At 42.1% G+C, this 17,518-nt stretch overlaps 1 protein-coding gene across 1 annotated transcript in view; it reads left to right on the top strand.

Moving 5' to 3' along the window:
* USH2A (usherin) overlaps nt 1–17,518 on the top strand; it is a 504,580-nt gene that overhangs the window by 465,689 nt on the left and 21,373 nt on the right. The window contains exons 62-67 of the mRNA XM_069955428.1: nt 4,093–4,317; nt 5,262–6,757; nt 7,775–8,084; nt 13,377–13,586; nt 14,304–14,542; nt 17,096–17,313. Coding sequence (XP_069811529.1) covers nt 4,093–4,317; nt 5,262–6,757; nt 7,775–8,084; nt 13,377–13,586; nt 14,304–14,542; nt 17,096–17,313 — 2,698 coding nt within the window. The remainder of the gene's footprint in view (nt 1–4,092; nt 4,318–5,261; nt 6,758–7,774; nt 8,085–13,376; nt 13,587–14,303; nt 14,543–17,095; nt 17,314–17,518) is intronic.

Below are 17,518 nucleotides of genomic sequence, written 5' to 3' on the forward strand. Positions count from 1 at the left end.
CCCTCTGTGTTGGGTGATATGCATTATGATTCACTGTTCATTATTTCATGCTTTAGCCACCTTACATTACACTTGTACACTGTTCCTTTTGATTTAGACATTTTTTGTTTTTTGTTCATGGTGTTCACCTATTTTTTATTTGTTTGAGGGTTAATGGAGCTACATTAGACGACTGTATGCTGGCCTGGGGGTCCCCCGTACTCTGTGTGTCCCACCGTGTTTTTCCCTTTTGGGGTTTTTAAATGTTTTTAATGTGCAGGGATTTGTTTTTTCCTTTGCCATGTTTTCTGTTACTGTCTGGCTTACATCAATAAACTTATCTTTTGTATTTTCTCTATATTTGTTGGTGTGCTCCTATATATGACATATCTCTGTTTTCTTCAGTAGTCTATGTTTCTTGGTTTGTCTTAGGAAGCACCCCATTCTTTTCATGGTTTGGTAGTGCAGGCCCCCACTCTCTCTATACAGAAAGTTACCTATTATTTTTATGTTTAACATTTTTTTAAACAATAGTTGACTAATAGTTACTATCTATTTAAAAAAAAATCTGAACCCTTGCAGTTTTCATTGTTGCCACTAGGCTTACTGTTAAGATGAGACTTCCTGTTCCATACAGATCACTTTTCAGCAGTCTCCTCCTTACCATCGCATACAGGATTAAAGTAAAAGGAGTATATAGATGAGACATCTATTCACAATAGCTGCAGAGATCACAGAGCGTGCCCAGAACACTCTCCCATAGAAGTCAGTAAGGTCTGCTCCATTCTCTTTCTGCTATGGCCCATGGGCTTGCTGTAAAGAAGATCTCTTAAAGCTGTTAAATGTAGCTGCCCCCATTATAATGCACTGAAAACTACTAATCACTTGTGTGATATCATGACTTGTCCTCCTACCACTAGGATACATGCATGTGCAAGCTATATTACCACTTTGCAGGCTGGAGGGGCCCAATAGTAAGTTACTGGAAAGCAACAGCGCCCCCTTCTGTGCTATGCAGAGATTGCCATCATAATTCTGTTGGGTCAAAATGACACATTAGTGAGAGGTTAGCTAGAGATATGTATTGGGAGGTCCTCAATCTCAAGCAATGGGTACAACATATTATACATTGAGCACAGGGAAAATAAAAGTTCTAGTTGTTCTTGTGTGCAGTGCCTTAATAGATATTGTATCTTAAAGGGTTAGTCTAGCAAAAAATTTCAAGTCTTCCCGTCTTCAAGTCTAAAAAAATTTCAAGCATTCCAGTATTTATTATCTTCTGTATGTCTTCCAGGAAGTGGTGTATTCTTTCCAGTCTGACACAGTGCTCTCTGCTGCCACCTCTGTCCATGTTAAGAACTGTCCAGAGCAACAGCAAATCCCCATAGAAAACCTCTCCAGCTCTCCAGAATGTAAATAATACAACTTTCTGCAGGGCATACAGCAGCTGATAAGTATCGGAATAATTTAGATTTTTTTTTTCTTAATAGAAGTAAATTACATATCTCTGCCACTTTCCAGGACCATTTGATTTATTTTTTTTGTGCCCTACCCCTTTAAGTAGCAAAATGTTTCAACCCCATAAAACTAACACAACAGAGTTAATCATAACAACGCCAACATTTTATTCCTTCTTCTAAATTTCAACCCCTTACTTTGTTACTCCTCATTACACATTTTATGCGAATCGTGGCCGAGGCTTAAAATAAAAATAAAAAATTCCAATTTTTTTTTTTTTTTTTCAGATTAGAAGCCATAAATGTTTATTAAAAGAATCTATAATGAAATCAGTTTTGTTGTGTTTTAATAGCTGCCTTGAGTATGTTAGATAAGTGAGTGAGAGTTGTTAATCATTAAGTAGTCAGGTTGCAGAAAGGATTTGCTCGTATTGCCACCTAGGGGCCAAAAGCAACTCTCCACCCTGGAATAAAACCTAATTGAACAGGTGCTGCTATTGACAATATGCATATGTTTTTGCTTTATTGCCCACATGCTAACCATGTTTCTTCTGTTAAAAGATACTTCTAAACTATCCCCAGGCAACCGGCGGCTTTCTATAGAATCTGTTAGAGGTGATTACTTTTTGCACGGTAGAGGAGGCCTCCCCGTCCGTCGCTGCCTGGGGTTCCTCCATAGACCCCGGCCCGACCCCCTTCTATATGTTTTCTACATTATTCATCTTCCATGTGTTTGTCCAGTTTCCACTGTAAACAAATCGTTCATCATACGCCGCTATTCCCTTCAATGTGCGCAGGATACACGTTTAATTTTTTATGAAGCTACTAATCATATTACCAGAAAGATTAAGATGTCTGCAAAAAAAAAAAGTGGAGCGATTCCTAAGTGATGCTCCGCGGGAGACGCCGGATTTCAATTCCTTCCTATTTGTAGAACCATAATTGTTTCTCTTGTCCGTTGCGGTGACCTTGTCTCGCAATTACGGCTTTGTGAGAGCGCCCGGCCGCAGCTATGGAGGCGCGCTCGGTAATGGACGGCCCCGCTTTTGTATTCTCTCGGTAATGGTCTGTACAATGGGTATGAATCCTGGACGAATAGGAACTCATGATCAAAATGCATATTGCGACTTAAGATGCTCTTCGTATCTAGGATGGAAGCAAACTGAGGGGGGAGCTCATTCATCTCCGACAATAAATCTATCTCACTAATAAGGATGAGATATGATGAATGTTTTCCTGCTTAAAGGAGTACTCAGGCCCTTTAAAAACATTTTTATATAAAACATGAGACTATTCTTTCCACATCACACCACTGGGTCCTCCTGCAGCGTTTTCAGGTCCCCCGCTGATCGCTCCTGCCTCCAGTTTCAAGCCGGACTCATCTTAGCTGTGACAGTCCGCTCAGCCAATCACTGGCCATGCTGCTGTCCCGCATCAGTCAGTGATTGGCTGAGCGGGCTGTTGATATTGTTTAGTGGGAAACCCAAAGATGCTGCAGGAGGACCTGGGGGAGCATGGTTAGGTAAGAATAGGCTCTTTATTATGTTCTATATATGGACAGCATATGTAAAAAATAAAATAAAGGGTCGGGGTATCCCTTTAAAGGGATTCTCCATGCTTATTTGCTAATTCAATAAGTTTTTAAATTCTGTGCTAATTTCTTAAAGTGCCGACAGATGCTGCCACTGGCAACAAGAGTGTGGCGGCATGGCATCTAGGTGGCGCAGAATGTAGGCCATCAAGTGTGTATGGTGGCCTGAAAGTGAGCTGCGAGACATGCTGTACCGTCTGCATCACCACCATTGTACACAAGCACTGTCCTGTTTTTGACAGGAGTCCCTGCTCCTGTATATATATTGAATTGTAGAGGAGTGTGTTGGCAGTGGCTGTATATGTATTTAGTGGTTGGAGATCCATTTTTCTGTGCATAGATTTAAAGGGGTTGTCCTACTAACAGCATCTATGATGTATTAACAGGATGGGTGATAAATGTGTGATCGGTGACAGTCTGACACAACCCCCACTGATAAAGAGAACAGCACTAGCTTATGTATAAGGCAGAGGTAGACTTGCATGGCCATCGCTTCATTCTCTGCTATGAGACTAAACCCTAATGCTCTCTGTTCCATAGCAGTGAACAGAGTTGTGGTCATGTAAGTGCAATACCACAGCCATTCACAAGGGGGCACTAGTGTGTGATTGAATTCCTGTCATCGTTACTCTGGCGTAATACCGTGTAACACAGAAGTATTGCTGTATAATATAGAAATGATCAAATTCAATTCCACAAGGACAGAAAAGTGCTAACAAAGAATATAAAAATGTGAAAAAAAGCAAAAAAACGAAATAAATAAATATCAAACAAACAGCCATAGGCAGTACCCATGTTTTCCCGGACTCCCCAGGGCTGCATACAACTTCCAGCCACTGGTAATGAAATGCTGAATGACGGAACTCGATCATGCTCCATGCTCATCTCCATTGTCTATGATTTTGACCAGTTGAGCCACTGACACTTTTTTCCCATCGCTTGTATATAACAGAAAGTATTGATTCTATAATCCTATAGAGAAATTCCCCCCTTTTTGACATATTTCTTCTGTAAGCAGCCAACATCTTCACTGTGTGTTATCGCTATTTCTCTTCTTTGTCGTAGGGAACAAAGCATCAGGCCAAAGTGTTTGGGTTACGACCTTTCTCCACCTACCACATCCGTATCGAGGCCTCTAATAATGCCGGGAGCGCGTCCAGTCCATGGGTCTCCATAAAGACCTGGGAGGCTGCACCGAGTGCCCTCAACTTCACCGTGGGCAAGGAAGAACATGGCAGAGCGTTACTCCTCAGGTGGTCTCCACCAACTACACCGAATGGAATACTGACGGTAACAAAGGCTTTTATGAGCTAAAATTATATCTACTCCTGTAGACTTAACTGTACAATTCATGACTCTAAAACTTATTATGGACCATAAGCCCTAAAGTCCCTCTAAGTCTTCCACGTATAGTATAACATTGGACATTGACTGTTTCATTATTCATCTCCTAGTCACTCCCTTGTTACACAATACCATTCTAAGTCCTAAATTTCCAAGCTTTGTCAGGTTTCCATCTACATTTATTAAACAACACCCCACCCCCAACCTGCCAATGACCTTGTCTCTCCTGCCCATACTGCTATCTATTCTGTAGCTTTTGATGGCATCCACCAACCATGGCGTAAATTCAGCAACATGACAAACATTGGGAGCAGCTGTATTTCTGTTTCATTTTATCATCAATTGTTGGATTTCATGTTCCTTTAAGTCTACAAATGTAAAGTCTGTAAGAAGTATGGAGGATCATTGACAGTTGTTTACTTATGATCTTGACCACCTTGGTTGGGACTCAGGAGTCATAATCTCAATACAATTTGGGATGTGGCATAATGGCCAAAGTTGCCGAAACCACAATATACTGTGATAATATACCCATGCTTAAGGTGACTTGCACACATCTTTGGTTGCGGACAGTATGTGGACCCATTCTAGTCTACGGGCCAATGTACAAGAACGGGGACTCCACAATCCATATTCACCCAGAGCCCGGACCTACAAAAAATAAAAAAAAATAGAACATGCAAGTTTAGAGGCGTATTTGCGGACTACTAGTATTTATTGGCCTCATGTCTGGGATAACACTCTTTGGGGCCGTCCATGGATGTGTACAGGAGGCCTAAGTTATGGATTCCTGAAGCCATTAATAAAGTAGTCTACATTATCGATGGAATACATATGGTGAACATGGGCTAGTTTTACCTCTACCTGTTTTTTCTTCCTTTGTCTTTCAGATCTATAATGTATATAGTGATGGCAATCTTGAATACAGCGGCCTATCCAGCCAGTTTCTGCTACGTCGCCTTGAACCCTTTACATTATATACATTGTTACTTGAAGCTTGTACCGCATCCGGCTGCACCCAAACCTTCCCTCATTGTGTCCAAACAGATGAAGATTCTCCTACATCTCAGCTCCCGCCTCAAATCAAACCTCTTAATGCATCTCACATCCAACTCAGCTGGTTGCCTCCAGTTCACCCGAATGGAAAAATCATCCACTATGATATCATTAAAAGATCCACAGGGGAAAACCAGAAGAACATGGCTGAAAGTGTTGTCTTCAGACAGCTGCACACAGAGTCTATGGAGTTTACCTATACAGACGGAGGACTGAAACCTTGGACGGATTATGAGTACAAGGTCCGAGCTTGGAACTCTGTCGGATATGCAGACAGTATATGGACAGTGGGTCAAACCAACCAAGCAGCTCCCACTTTTATTCTTCCACCTAAATTGGTCTATGATACTCATAATCCCAATCATATCATTATCCAGTGGACCAAGCCAGAAGAAGACAATGGCAAGATACTGTATTACAAGTTGCAGAAAAATAATATAACTCTACCCTTTAATTTTGACTATGCAACATTGAATTATACAGATGAAAATTTGCTTCCGTATTCTGAATACACTTACTCCGTAGTAGCCTGCACATTAGCAGGTTGTACCGTAAGTGAGCCTTTACACATAAAAACCTTAGAAGGTCCACCAGCTTCACTAAATCCACCCACAGTGGAGGCTCTGAGTGCAAAAGAAGTCAATGCCTCTTGGTTTCCACCATCCATACCCAATGGGGAAATCACCAAATATATTGTTAAAGTTAACAATGAGATATACTTTGCCGGGACAAGATTATCAATGGTCATATCCAATCTCCAACCTGTCACAATCTATAATATCAGTCTGGTTGCCTGCACCAATGGTGGCTGTACAAGTAGCTCAAACGCATGGGTGAGAACCAAGGAGGCTCGTCCGCTACACATGAAGGAGCCAAGCTTTGTAGTCACAAGTGCACAGTTCATTAAAGTCTCCTGGCAAAGTCCCGATAAACCTAATGGCAAAATTACTAACTATGAGCTACGTAGAGATGGTCAACTCATCTATACGGGTTTAGATACTCACTATCATGACTTTGGGTTGGAACCAGGAACAGAATATACTTACACCATACAAGCCAGCAATAGCCAGGGGAGTTGTGTAAGCCCTCCAGCGAATATCAAGACCCGGCCGTCCTCACCTTCTGGTATGGAACCACCCGGACTCCATGGAAGAAGTGCTGATGAGATGTTGGTTACTTGGAGAGCTCCTCTGAAGGCTAATGGGGTTATTGTCAACTATACACTTCATGTTCATCACCCAGCGGAAATGAAGGATAAACAGTATACATTCAATAGCCCTATTCACAATGATCAGTCTTATGTAATAAAGGACCTGAAACCATATACACAGTAAGTCAGACATGGTGGACATCAGGATCATATTGTTCATATAGATTCTATGGTTAGGACAATCCCTAAATGGGACCCACAATGATCTACCGTAATTTGTGGGGAAACCTGGAATTCAGTACACTAAAGTTTTCCAAACAAACAACAAATCTCTGAAGTATAAAGCAGCCTCCCAACTCTTCACTGGAGAGAAGGGTCAGGCGTGTTAGACTTTTACTACCTGATCCCTTTGTTTTGGGAGAGAAAACAATGAGGCTTAATCCTCCACGCCGAGGAAACATGAATGTTCAGCCATGTCAAACATTCATTTGCATTGGGAGATCAGGAGAGATAACTGGTTAATAATTGAAGGTGTACGACCACCTTAAAGCCCCTATTACATGGGGTGACGAAAGGGAGCAAGTGAGCGCCGACCTGTTAGGTTAGCACTCGCTTGCTCCTCATTCCCCGCTCGCTGCTGTCAATATTACACCTGTCGGTAGCGAGCGGGAAAGAGCCGGATGGAGCTGTGGGGGGCTGCAAGGGTGAAAGCTAGATCATTTGGGCAGCCCAAAAAAGATAGCAACAGTCAGCGGTCTGCTCCACGGAGAGACGGCAGCATATCGCTGCTATCCTCATTGTTGATTTCTCAATGTGTTGAAAGACAACAATCAGCCGACATCGTGCAATTCGGCTGATCATTGTCTTCTATTACACAAAGCTATTATTGGCTGTAAGGGTCGGTATTGGCCGAATACGGCCGATAATCGATTTGTGTTATAGGGCCTTAAGTCTTCCACTTTCCTGCAGCTCCACCACTGGAGAAATTAAGCGTTACATAGTGTTTGTGTTATGCAGGACAGGGCAGCTCCTCCAGAGCTAGAGATACACCCTCTAGCCGCTCTACATTGTGGTCAAAAGATAAGGATCCAACCCCCTCAAGCAACTCTGATAGGGTACATACAAATGGGAAAAAATCCTCCTGTTTTTTGATGGACTCATATTAACACCACATAAACTTATATTCTTGTTTTTTAGATATGAAGCAAGAGTCGAAGCCTGTACTCTTCTTGGTTGTGCCGTAAGCGAGTGGATGACTGGTCATACCCTGGAGGCTCCCCCAGAATCACAACCTGCTCCTCTAATCGATGTCCAGAAAAACACACAAGCTCCATTTCTGGCCTGGAACGGTCCCCAACAACCAAATGGCAAAATCATAAGATATGATGTGTATCGCAGGAGGCTAAATGACCCCCGAGAGATGTTGACCCCAGAATTGGTTTTCAATGGATCCTCATTGTCATTTCAGGATGTCGATTTGCTGCCCTATACAGAGTATGATTATCAGGTACGAAGTCCATTTAGATGGTTGATACAGGCCATGATGTTTTTTATTGGTTCACATAGTATCCTGACCATCAAAGACCAGAGACCACCATACCATGCGAGATAGTGGTCCACCATTTTTGACATAGATAGAAGATGGGACCTTAACCTGATGGGTGGTCAGGGGAAGTGGCGCAGCAAGGCAGGGAGGAGGTGTGACCTCCCCCTGTGCCTAATTTAACATGATTTGCGACTCGAAACAAGCGTAAACCATTGAAGAAATCTACACCTGCCGTGCAGTAGGCGCAGGTCCTACTGGGCAGGGCTTTATGTATATCCTATGTCTATGATGGGAATAACCCTTTAAGAATCCGATAGAGCTCATGGGATATGTTTTTGATTTGCTGGTTGTTTAGTGGCCCATTCCAACCTGGCCATACAGAATATTGTGGCCAGGGGCCATTTCACCAGGTGAAATGGATTAGGTAGCCCCATTTTCTCAGCATGAGCTATGCCTTGTATGTGTATAACAGAAGTATCCCAATTAAATTGGACTTTAAAAACTTTCTTTTAGAAGCTCCATTGTAGGATTCTCCATTCCGGTCATTTTGACCCCAAAACAAATACCCAATTACTTATAGGGTAAACCTTGTCCCCACACTGTGCCTCAGATTCAACCTGTTATACATCTACATCTATTCCACTCTTCTTCACCCCGGAACATTATACTATTTACCCATAAAGCGAAATATTTTGGCCGAGCTCTCAGACATTCGTAAGGAGCCCATTAGAAGCTGCTAGCATGAAATATAAAACAGGTCTGTTGAGTAGACAGCGGGGAGAGCGCTATGGGGCAGCTATTTATTCACTGCGGATGAATTGATATGATTTTCTTGATTGTGTATTTTTATTTATGAGGCATAATTTATGAGCGGTGAAAAGCAAACTAAGATGAGTGATGACTGGAAGGAGCCGGGGAGATAAATCACCGCCGGCTGAAGAACTGGTGATTTTGATCGAATCTATTGAATCAGCTGTTGCCCTTAGCTATTAAAGATATTGGAAAGACCTTTTAATATCTCCTTATCGCTCTCGTGGGAAAACCCTAACTATTTCATTACACACCCATAGGAAACAGATTATTAAATGACTTGCCTTTAGTGTTTTGTTTCCTCCTATTTATAATGGCTTTAGAAGGGTTTCGTGCTGGTCTCGTGTTTGACAATGATGGGAATGTATAATGAGGGGCTGATTTTCTATAAAAAAAAATTATTACATTTTAAAGTGACACTCCACCTTAGATTATCATTGGGCATACGGTCAGCAAATAGAAGAACTAGTATCTTGCTTTTGGTAATTTTTAGTTTTTATGGTGTATAAATGTGTCCATCTTTAGCCTTTCAAAGGTCAATTTAAAAAAGTAAAGAAAAGAAACACTACATTATCATGCTAGCTAAATCTTTAAAGCTGTAGTTCACATTAGAACCACAGGGTGACTCCATATAGCAATATAGCATAAACCACTCCAGACAGAGTAGTGGGAAATTGTGTGTTTTTTCAAAACAGGTCATGATTGGAAAAGGTAAGGAGGGACACGTGTATACAGAAAACAAAAGAACCTGTAGTATACAGAGTTGTTATATATTCTTATTACAAAGCCGTAGGTAACTAGTATGCTACCTTAGGACTCGCTGATATAGTGTTCTTAAGATCTCCCTTGTGCGCCTCTGGAGTAACCTAAGATACTACAAGTCAATTATATGGACCTATAGTAACAGTGTAAAGCTATGCAACATGGAAACAGTCATCAAGCTGTATCTGATGGTTAATTTATTACTATACCCTGTTTCTTTCTCTGTTCAGTGCTTTGGTACCATGAACACGCTGCAAATCTGATTTTGTCTATTTAAGTGAAGTCGAAAAAAAATCCCGGCACTCATCAAAGTTGTTCTTTTTTTTAGATATATTCACATCACAGTGGTATACAGTTTCGGTACAACGGCCTTCATCAACAAGTGAGTTGAATCGCGTCCTACCACTTTACTGTATACCTCTGTGATAGGAACAAATCTACAAAAAATGACTTTGGTGAGTGCCGGGATTTTCTTCTCTAGGAAGTTAGATCACAAGCACCACCACTAAGCAGAGTGCCGTCACACACTGTACGGTTCTATTTAAGCAGAGTAACATGAAGTAACCACTATGACAAATCTAGATGTATAGAGCTCCCATCCCCTGCCCTGATCTGTATACTTTAATAAATCATTTTATTCCCTATGAATTCCCCAATAATTTTATTTCCCACTGTTCTGGAGCAGCTCTTCTTGGAAGTCTTGGTTGTGCTGACCCTCTGTAATGCCTCCTGGAAATATATGACTACATTGGCAGCTGGGTGTCTCTAGTTGGAGGTTTCTCCAAACGCTGTCCAATCAGGGCCATCTATATGGAGACACACCCCTATGGCAAGAAGGATGGTAGCACCTTGTTGTCAATTTAAAAAACAATATGCTTCAGAGTTATTACAGGGTGATATAGGTTTTGTAAGGGAGTTTTGTAAGAGTCGTTATTTAGGCAATGCCCTGCAGTCGTTCCCCTCTCTATCAGCTTTCACTCTGTTCCTTCTTTGTTTAGGTATAAGATAATATCTATCATTGAAGGCCATTGGGGCGGGGAGAAGCCATAAGGGACCGCCCTTATGACCTCAGGTTCAGGTATCACAAAAGTAATGGCAGGTTTCCTTTAATAAAAATAAGCAGGTCACAAGGGCTGGACGGGATTTGTCCAATCTAGAACATTCCAGGCGCCATCATTCTTGTGGTTAGTAAATGTCCCAGTGTTGGGAACAATTTAGATCAGGGATAGGGATAGGAATTTAGATCAGGGACAGGGATAGGGATAGGAAACTACAATTCCCAGGGATAGGGATAGGAAACTACAATTCCCATCATGCCTGGACAGCCAAAGCTAAAGCTTTGGCTGTCCAGGCATGATGGGAATTGTAGTTTTACAACAGCTGGAAAGCCATAGGTTCCCCATACCCAATTTAGATTATATATTGATTACATCTGTCAGCAATATGGTATCAATCTCAATGGGTATCGTGACAAACTTTATAACAGTCATAGCTGGAGTTGCCCTTTAATTTAGTGTAAAGTGACATAGCTTTGGGGGGGACTGTAGTCACCCCTAGGCCCTGATCAATGCGAAAGCCCAAATGCTGTGAATACTGGATAGTGGTCCAGTCCAGTGCTGAACCTCATCCCCTATACCTAGGATGGGGAACCTTCCACCCTCCAGCAAAACTACATTTCCTATCATGCCTGGACAGCCAAAGTTTTATCATGATGGGAATTGTAGTTTTGCAAGGTTCCCCATCCCTGCCCTACACTGTGCTAGTGGAATGGTAGACATTAGCTGTAGGACATATTCTGATTTTTGCTATGATTCCTGTGTACGTCCCTGCAGAGACACCCTTCGTGTTACCTGATGCAGCGGAGCCGAGCAGCACCACGTCTTCACTTGTTGGTAACGGCCGTCGTATATAGGTAGAAACAAAGTAACACAAAAATTAGGAACAAAAACAAAACCTCTTGAAGCCGCCACAGAAAGACAAAAGCTTAGTAAGGAATATGGCTGGGGAAAAAAAATCGCTTAGGCGGTCGTTTTGTATTGCCATTTAGATCAATCTTCCTGATTGATCACTGTGTAATTGGCCATTATTGAGCCTAATTTAACCCCATAAAGCTTCCCATCCATATACTCCGTCTATTGCTAGTGACATCCTACACAGAACTTACTCATGCAAATCCCGACCCCGTCCGACCTTTTGCGATATTCGTGTTTAATTATACAAATGATTCCTGATAAATAAGATTACACCTCCTCCCATATGTTTATTCCCTCCTTGATGAAAGCAAAATTTAATTTTCATGCAGATTCGGGGGAAATATGCTTAATAAGTGCTGAGTTTTATCTAGTCCGTAATCGCTGGCGTCCTATTGGTAGATGATTCTCATTACAGAATATCTAATAACCTTTGCCTGGGGCCCCCAGGTTACCTGCAACCACAGTGTACAATACACTAAGGAGTAATAAGCATTCTATGGTGTATAGATGTAGCAGAGCTGAGTTTGTTGTCATATTACATTGCACTTTTCCATAGGACTATACAGTATGTCATTCTGCTTCATAAGCGTCAGATTTGTTGGTCATCTGAATAGGGTTGTTTTTACAGACATTATGGAACGCGCCTGGCAGGTGTGAATGCGCCCGTATAGCAGGTATGAGTTTGTCTCGTAATTGTTACTTTGAGCATTTTCTGTCTGCCGGAAAAAATCTTTGCTCTGCCGACAGCTGTCTCGTCCCATCCCTCCATACAGATGAGCTTTTGTGTTCTTTATGGGGCGAGGTTAAGCCGCTGCCAGACTCTTCCCCAAGAACAAAAGTTTGGGGCAATTGAAATCGAACATGAGGAACCTGTTAGGAAAGAGACAGGAGGCCACTATATACACTAGACCAGGGATAGGGAACCTTCGGCCCTACAGCTGTTGCAAAACTACAATTCCCATCATGCCTGGACAGTCAAAGCTAAAGCTGTGTCTGTCCAGGCATGATGACAATTGTAGTTTTGCAACAGCTGCAGAGCCAAAGGTTCCCCATCCCTGCACTAGACAGTCAGTGGTTTAGACTAAGGCTGGGTTCATGTTGCGTTTTTGCAATCTGTTTTTTTTTTTTTTTTTTCATCCATTTTATGCAGAAAAACAGATGAAAAAACAGATGCATTTGTGTGCATCAGTTTTTATCCGTTTTTCCATTGACTTTCATTTAAAAAAAAAAAAGGACCAAAAACAGCTTAAAACGCATCCGTTTTTTTTTGCATACACACAAATTAGGTCAACCATGTTTTTGGGTACGCCCGAAAAAACTGATGAATTTTGCTCCATTTTTTAATTCTTTTTTTTTTTTTGTGATGAATTCAATGGAAAAACGGATCAAAATGGATACACACAAATGCATCCATTTTTTCATCCGTTTTATGCAAAAAACGGATTGCAGAAAAGCAGTGTGATCCCAGCCTAACTTGTCCTATGCTAAATCATAAAACTGCAGTGTGATGAATTGTATTAAATAACTCAGACTCAAACTCTGCTCTATTACTGGTGTCTTCTTATGTACTGAGGGGGCGCTATCGAGGCCCAGGTGTTACTGTTACCTCTGCACCCCATATACTTACAATAGACAGTAACAACAGCTTAGTTATAAGGGTTTGGAAATATTCAGCTACAGAGATTAAATATCTTTTTTTTCACTGTAGGTGTGGGCTGTGAATTCTGCAGGAAGGACGCCCAGCTCCTGGGTTCATTGTAGGACCGGCCCCGCTGCCCCGGAAGGATTACCGGCACCAACTTTCCACAAAGTGTCGTCCACATTAGCGGTTGCAAATATAACCCCTCCGACTAAGCCAAATGGCGTAGTAATTCTGTACAGACTGTTCTCCAGGGATAACAAGGGAGAAGACGCTGTGGTGAGCATGATAGCTGTGATTAATCTCATGCTATATTCAGCTGTGTCCAATAGATGGCGCTGCAGAGAGCCTAATTTCTTCTTGGGAGGAGCTAATTTGCATAACTTCCTTCCCAGGCAGCATTGTCAGGTCAGAATCCTTATTGGAGCTGGTGATCTCCACAAGGAGAAAAAGTACCCGGAGAATATTCACATACAAGAACATTAAATATCATGATATAAGTCTCTGAATCCCATAGAAGTGAATAGAAGGCAAGCTACTTGTCTCTTTTCTAAGTAAAGTGACAAACGTCTGAAGCCCTGCTCACCTTTGCTACCACTGTATTTCTCGGTATAACAGAGCCAAAGCCACTGTCATTAAAGGAGAAATCCGGAGAAAAAAAAATGTTTTTTAATCAACTGGTGTCAGAAAGTTATACAGATTCATAAATTCTATTAAAAAAACTCCATTCTTCCAATACTTAACTCGGCCCTCCAGCTGTTGCAAAACCTCAAATCCCATCATGCCTGGAGCTAAAGCTTTGGCTGTCCAGGCATGATGGGAATGATAGTTTTGTAACATCTGAAGGGCCGAAGCTTCCTCATCCCTGCATTAGATTACTGTTGGCTAAACCCAATGATTTGGTTGGGACCGGCCAACCATCTGTTGTGTATAGAGGCTGGACTCTGGACAACCATCTTCATCATCCATTCTTCCCCCCAATCTATACTTCCATAGGTGTCTGAGGGAACGTCTATCCAGCAGACCATTCATGGTCTAAGACCCTTCACCAACTACTCCATTGGCGTCGAGGCCTGCTCGTGTCTGACTTGTTGCAGTAAGGGTCCTGTCGCTCGGCTTACCACTTTCTCCGCTTCACCCACCAACCAGCGACCTCCACACATAACACACAAAACTTCAAGGGCAGTGTCACTGCGGTGGAGCGCGCCGGGGTCACCCAACGGCATTATTCAAAGGTAAGGGCCTAATTTCTGTGACATTTAGAAACATCTTATAATTAATTAACTAAATGTCATATTTCAGTCAAAGGCGTGATATATTAGGCGGCTGGCAGGGTGGTGGTTTTAATCATATCATGCTGTTCGTCTTTGGGATGCGTGAAGGAATCTATACATTTTCCAGACAGGGTGAACCAGGAACATTTTTCATAATCTGGCGGTGGGGGAGGGGTTACATGGAAAAAGTTGTGTCTCCGTGAGTGGATAACCTTAGGTTGATACAGAAAGTGACTGATTTCAGAAAGAGGCAAAAATATAAGAAAAGATATTGAACTCATTGTATTGGTGAGAAGTGAGATGAGTGAACAGTGAAATATTCGATCATTCGAAATTCGATTTGAATAGCTCCCGATATTCGTATATTCAATCGAATATCGAATCCCATTATAGTCTATAAGAGAAAAATACTTGGGACCTGGAAATCAATATTCGACCACTAGGAGGTCACCAAATGCACAATGACACCTCAGGAAATGATGCCAACACCTCTGGATGCATATAGGACAGCAGGGTAGGCATGCCTGGCTGTATCTAACACTAGTGATGAGCCAACATCCCAAGTGTACGCTTAAGATTCACAAACAAATTATGAACGTAAAGTAGAAGCGTACGTTTTGGTCTAGCGGTACGCACTTGTGTACGTATCAGGTCAGGTGCAGTGTAAAATACGTAATAACGAAAATTAACGATAACTACAAATCAGTAGTAGCAAGATAAGAGGCAGTATCCCACACTCACAGTATACAGCCGTATACCGGATATATAATTGTTTTTACAACAATAAAATTAAAGGGCTGGTCAACTCCTTTACAGGATGCAGACTGCGCAAATCAGTAGTTGCAGGATAACAGCTATTATCCCACACTCACAGTATACAGCCGTAAAGTCTGAACACATTGCCTGCCTCACAACAGCTTCTAAATATATGTTGTTTTTTTTTATTTTTAGCCTTAACAAGGGCTTTTGGGGGTCCCTTCCTACCTAACTTCACCTTAAAGCTTTCTCTCCCTGGTGAACAGACTGTCCCTCTGTAGCTCCAAACAGCAATTGACACGAATCTGGAGTCCACTATTCTTATACTCAGGAGGTCACATGGTTTAGCCAGCCAATCACAGCTAGAGTTTTTAAGAGTCCTGCCTATTCCTAGTGCCTGTCCCCCCCCCCCCCCCCCTGCATGTTTATTGGCTGGAAAAAAGCACCAGGGGGATGGGAGGGCGAATAGAATTTTTACTGTGTTGGCGTTCGAATATTCGAGCGCATTTGAATAGCTCGAATAGCATACTATTCGATCGAATAGTATTCGCTTATCACTAGTAAGAAGTCTTTTTTGTATAATTGAAGCCCTAATGCTGTGTTCACACTAGTATAATACAAACACACAGTTGTGTCCATAGTATGGCCATAAGCCCCAGTCTGACCATAGTTGGGCTAAGACTTGTGGCCATAATGAATATGCAAAAAAGGGCCTATGTTATCCAAGTGCTTGTAGAGTCAATATTAGCTGGCTTCCTGTTTTACATAAATTTACATATTTTTGTCACGGACAATTGCTTTGGACTTAAAGACGAACTCCGGATAGGGGAAATTATTTCCTATTAAAAAATATATATTGAAAGTGATAGAGATGTTTCTATATAATGTATTAACGTGTCTGCACAGCTCTGCCGCACTGGTAATTGATTGACTTCCAGAAAGTGAAGAAAACTGGTCTCCCTGCAATCTATTCTGTCTCCTGCTTCCTCCCCCCACCCACCCTCAGGAGACAAAGATCATGTGACCTCTGTCTCACATTCAGTTTGTTTGCTGAGCACAGACTGAGGATGCAGACAAGACAGGGGTTAGAGAGGGGGTGGGAGGGAGCGGGTCGTGGGCGGAGAGGGGATGGAGGTGGGAGAAGCAGGACATTCTGAGCATGCACCGCAAAGACTGCTGGGAAATGTAGTCTAATAGCAGTGCAGGGGAAGAGGAACAGAAAGATAGATGGAGCTGCATCAGAGGAGCAGAACTACTGTGCAACCACATGAAGAGTGTCATCTCAAGTCTTCCAGTAGTCTTCAGCTGATGTATGTCCTGCAGGAAGTGGTGTATTCTTTTCAGTCTGACACAGTGCTCTCTGCTGCCACCTCTGTCCATTTTAGAAACTATCCAGAGCAGTAGCAAATCCCCGTAGAATACCTCTCATGCTCTACAGACTGGAAAGAATACACAACTTCCTGCAGGACATACAGCAGCTGATTAGTACTGGAGAACTTAAGATTTTTTTTAAAGAAGTAAAATACAAATCTCTGGCGCTTTCTGCCACCAGTTTATTTGAAAGAAATTTTTTTGTGGTGAACAATCCCTTTAATTGACATATTTTTTCCCCCCATGTTGCCTTCATAAACGGGTCTCTTCAATGAGAACGAGTCCCCTCCTTAGAAACATGGATAATTTAAAGACAAATAGAATGTAATGAAAATATACAAATATAATGTTATGAAAGATACCTGTAATGTTATTTTTGACCTGTAGGTATAAAGTCCACATGCAGGTGACCTGTCCGCCATCATTCCAAATGTTTGGAGAATCTTGTAGTGAAGGAGCCTTAGAGATGAAGTACGCGGGTGAGGAAGAAGAGTGTGACATTACTGACCTGCAGCCATTCACAGCATACAACCTGAGGGTGACTTGCTACAACTCCGAAGGAAGCGACAGCTCTGACTGGGTCCAGTTCACAACCTTAAAAGAAAGTACGTAAAGAGTGTGAGGACTAGAGATGGGCACAACTGCAGCGTGCTGATACATCGGATACATCCTATTAGGGCATATGGACGTCATGGGAGGAAGGGGTGCTGCTCAAGCCCCCCTTGATGTGCCTAAAGGGACAGATACATAGTCAGAAAAAGAATGCGGCACTCACCACTGGTGATAATAAAAAGACCTTTATACCTTCCT

Source organism: Dendropsophus ebraccatus, chromosome 15 (genome assembly GCF_027789765.1).
Source record: "Dendropsophus ebraccatus isolate aDenEbr1 chromosome 15, aDenEbr1.pat, whole genome shotgun sequence".
Classification (NCBI taxonomy): domain Eukaryota; kingdom Metazoa; phylum Chordata; class Amphibia; order Anura; family Hylidae; genus Dendropsophus; species Dendropsophus ebraccatus.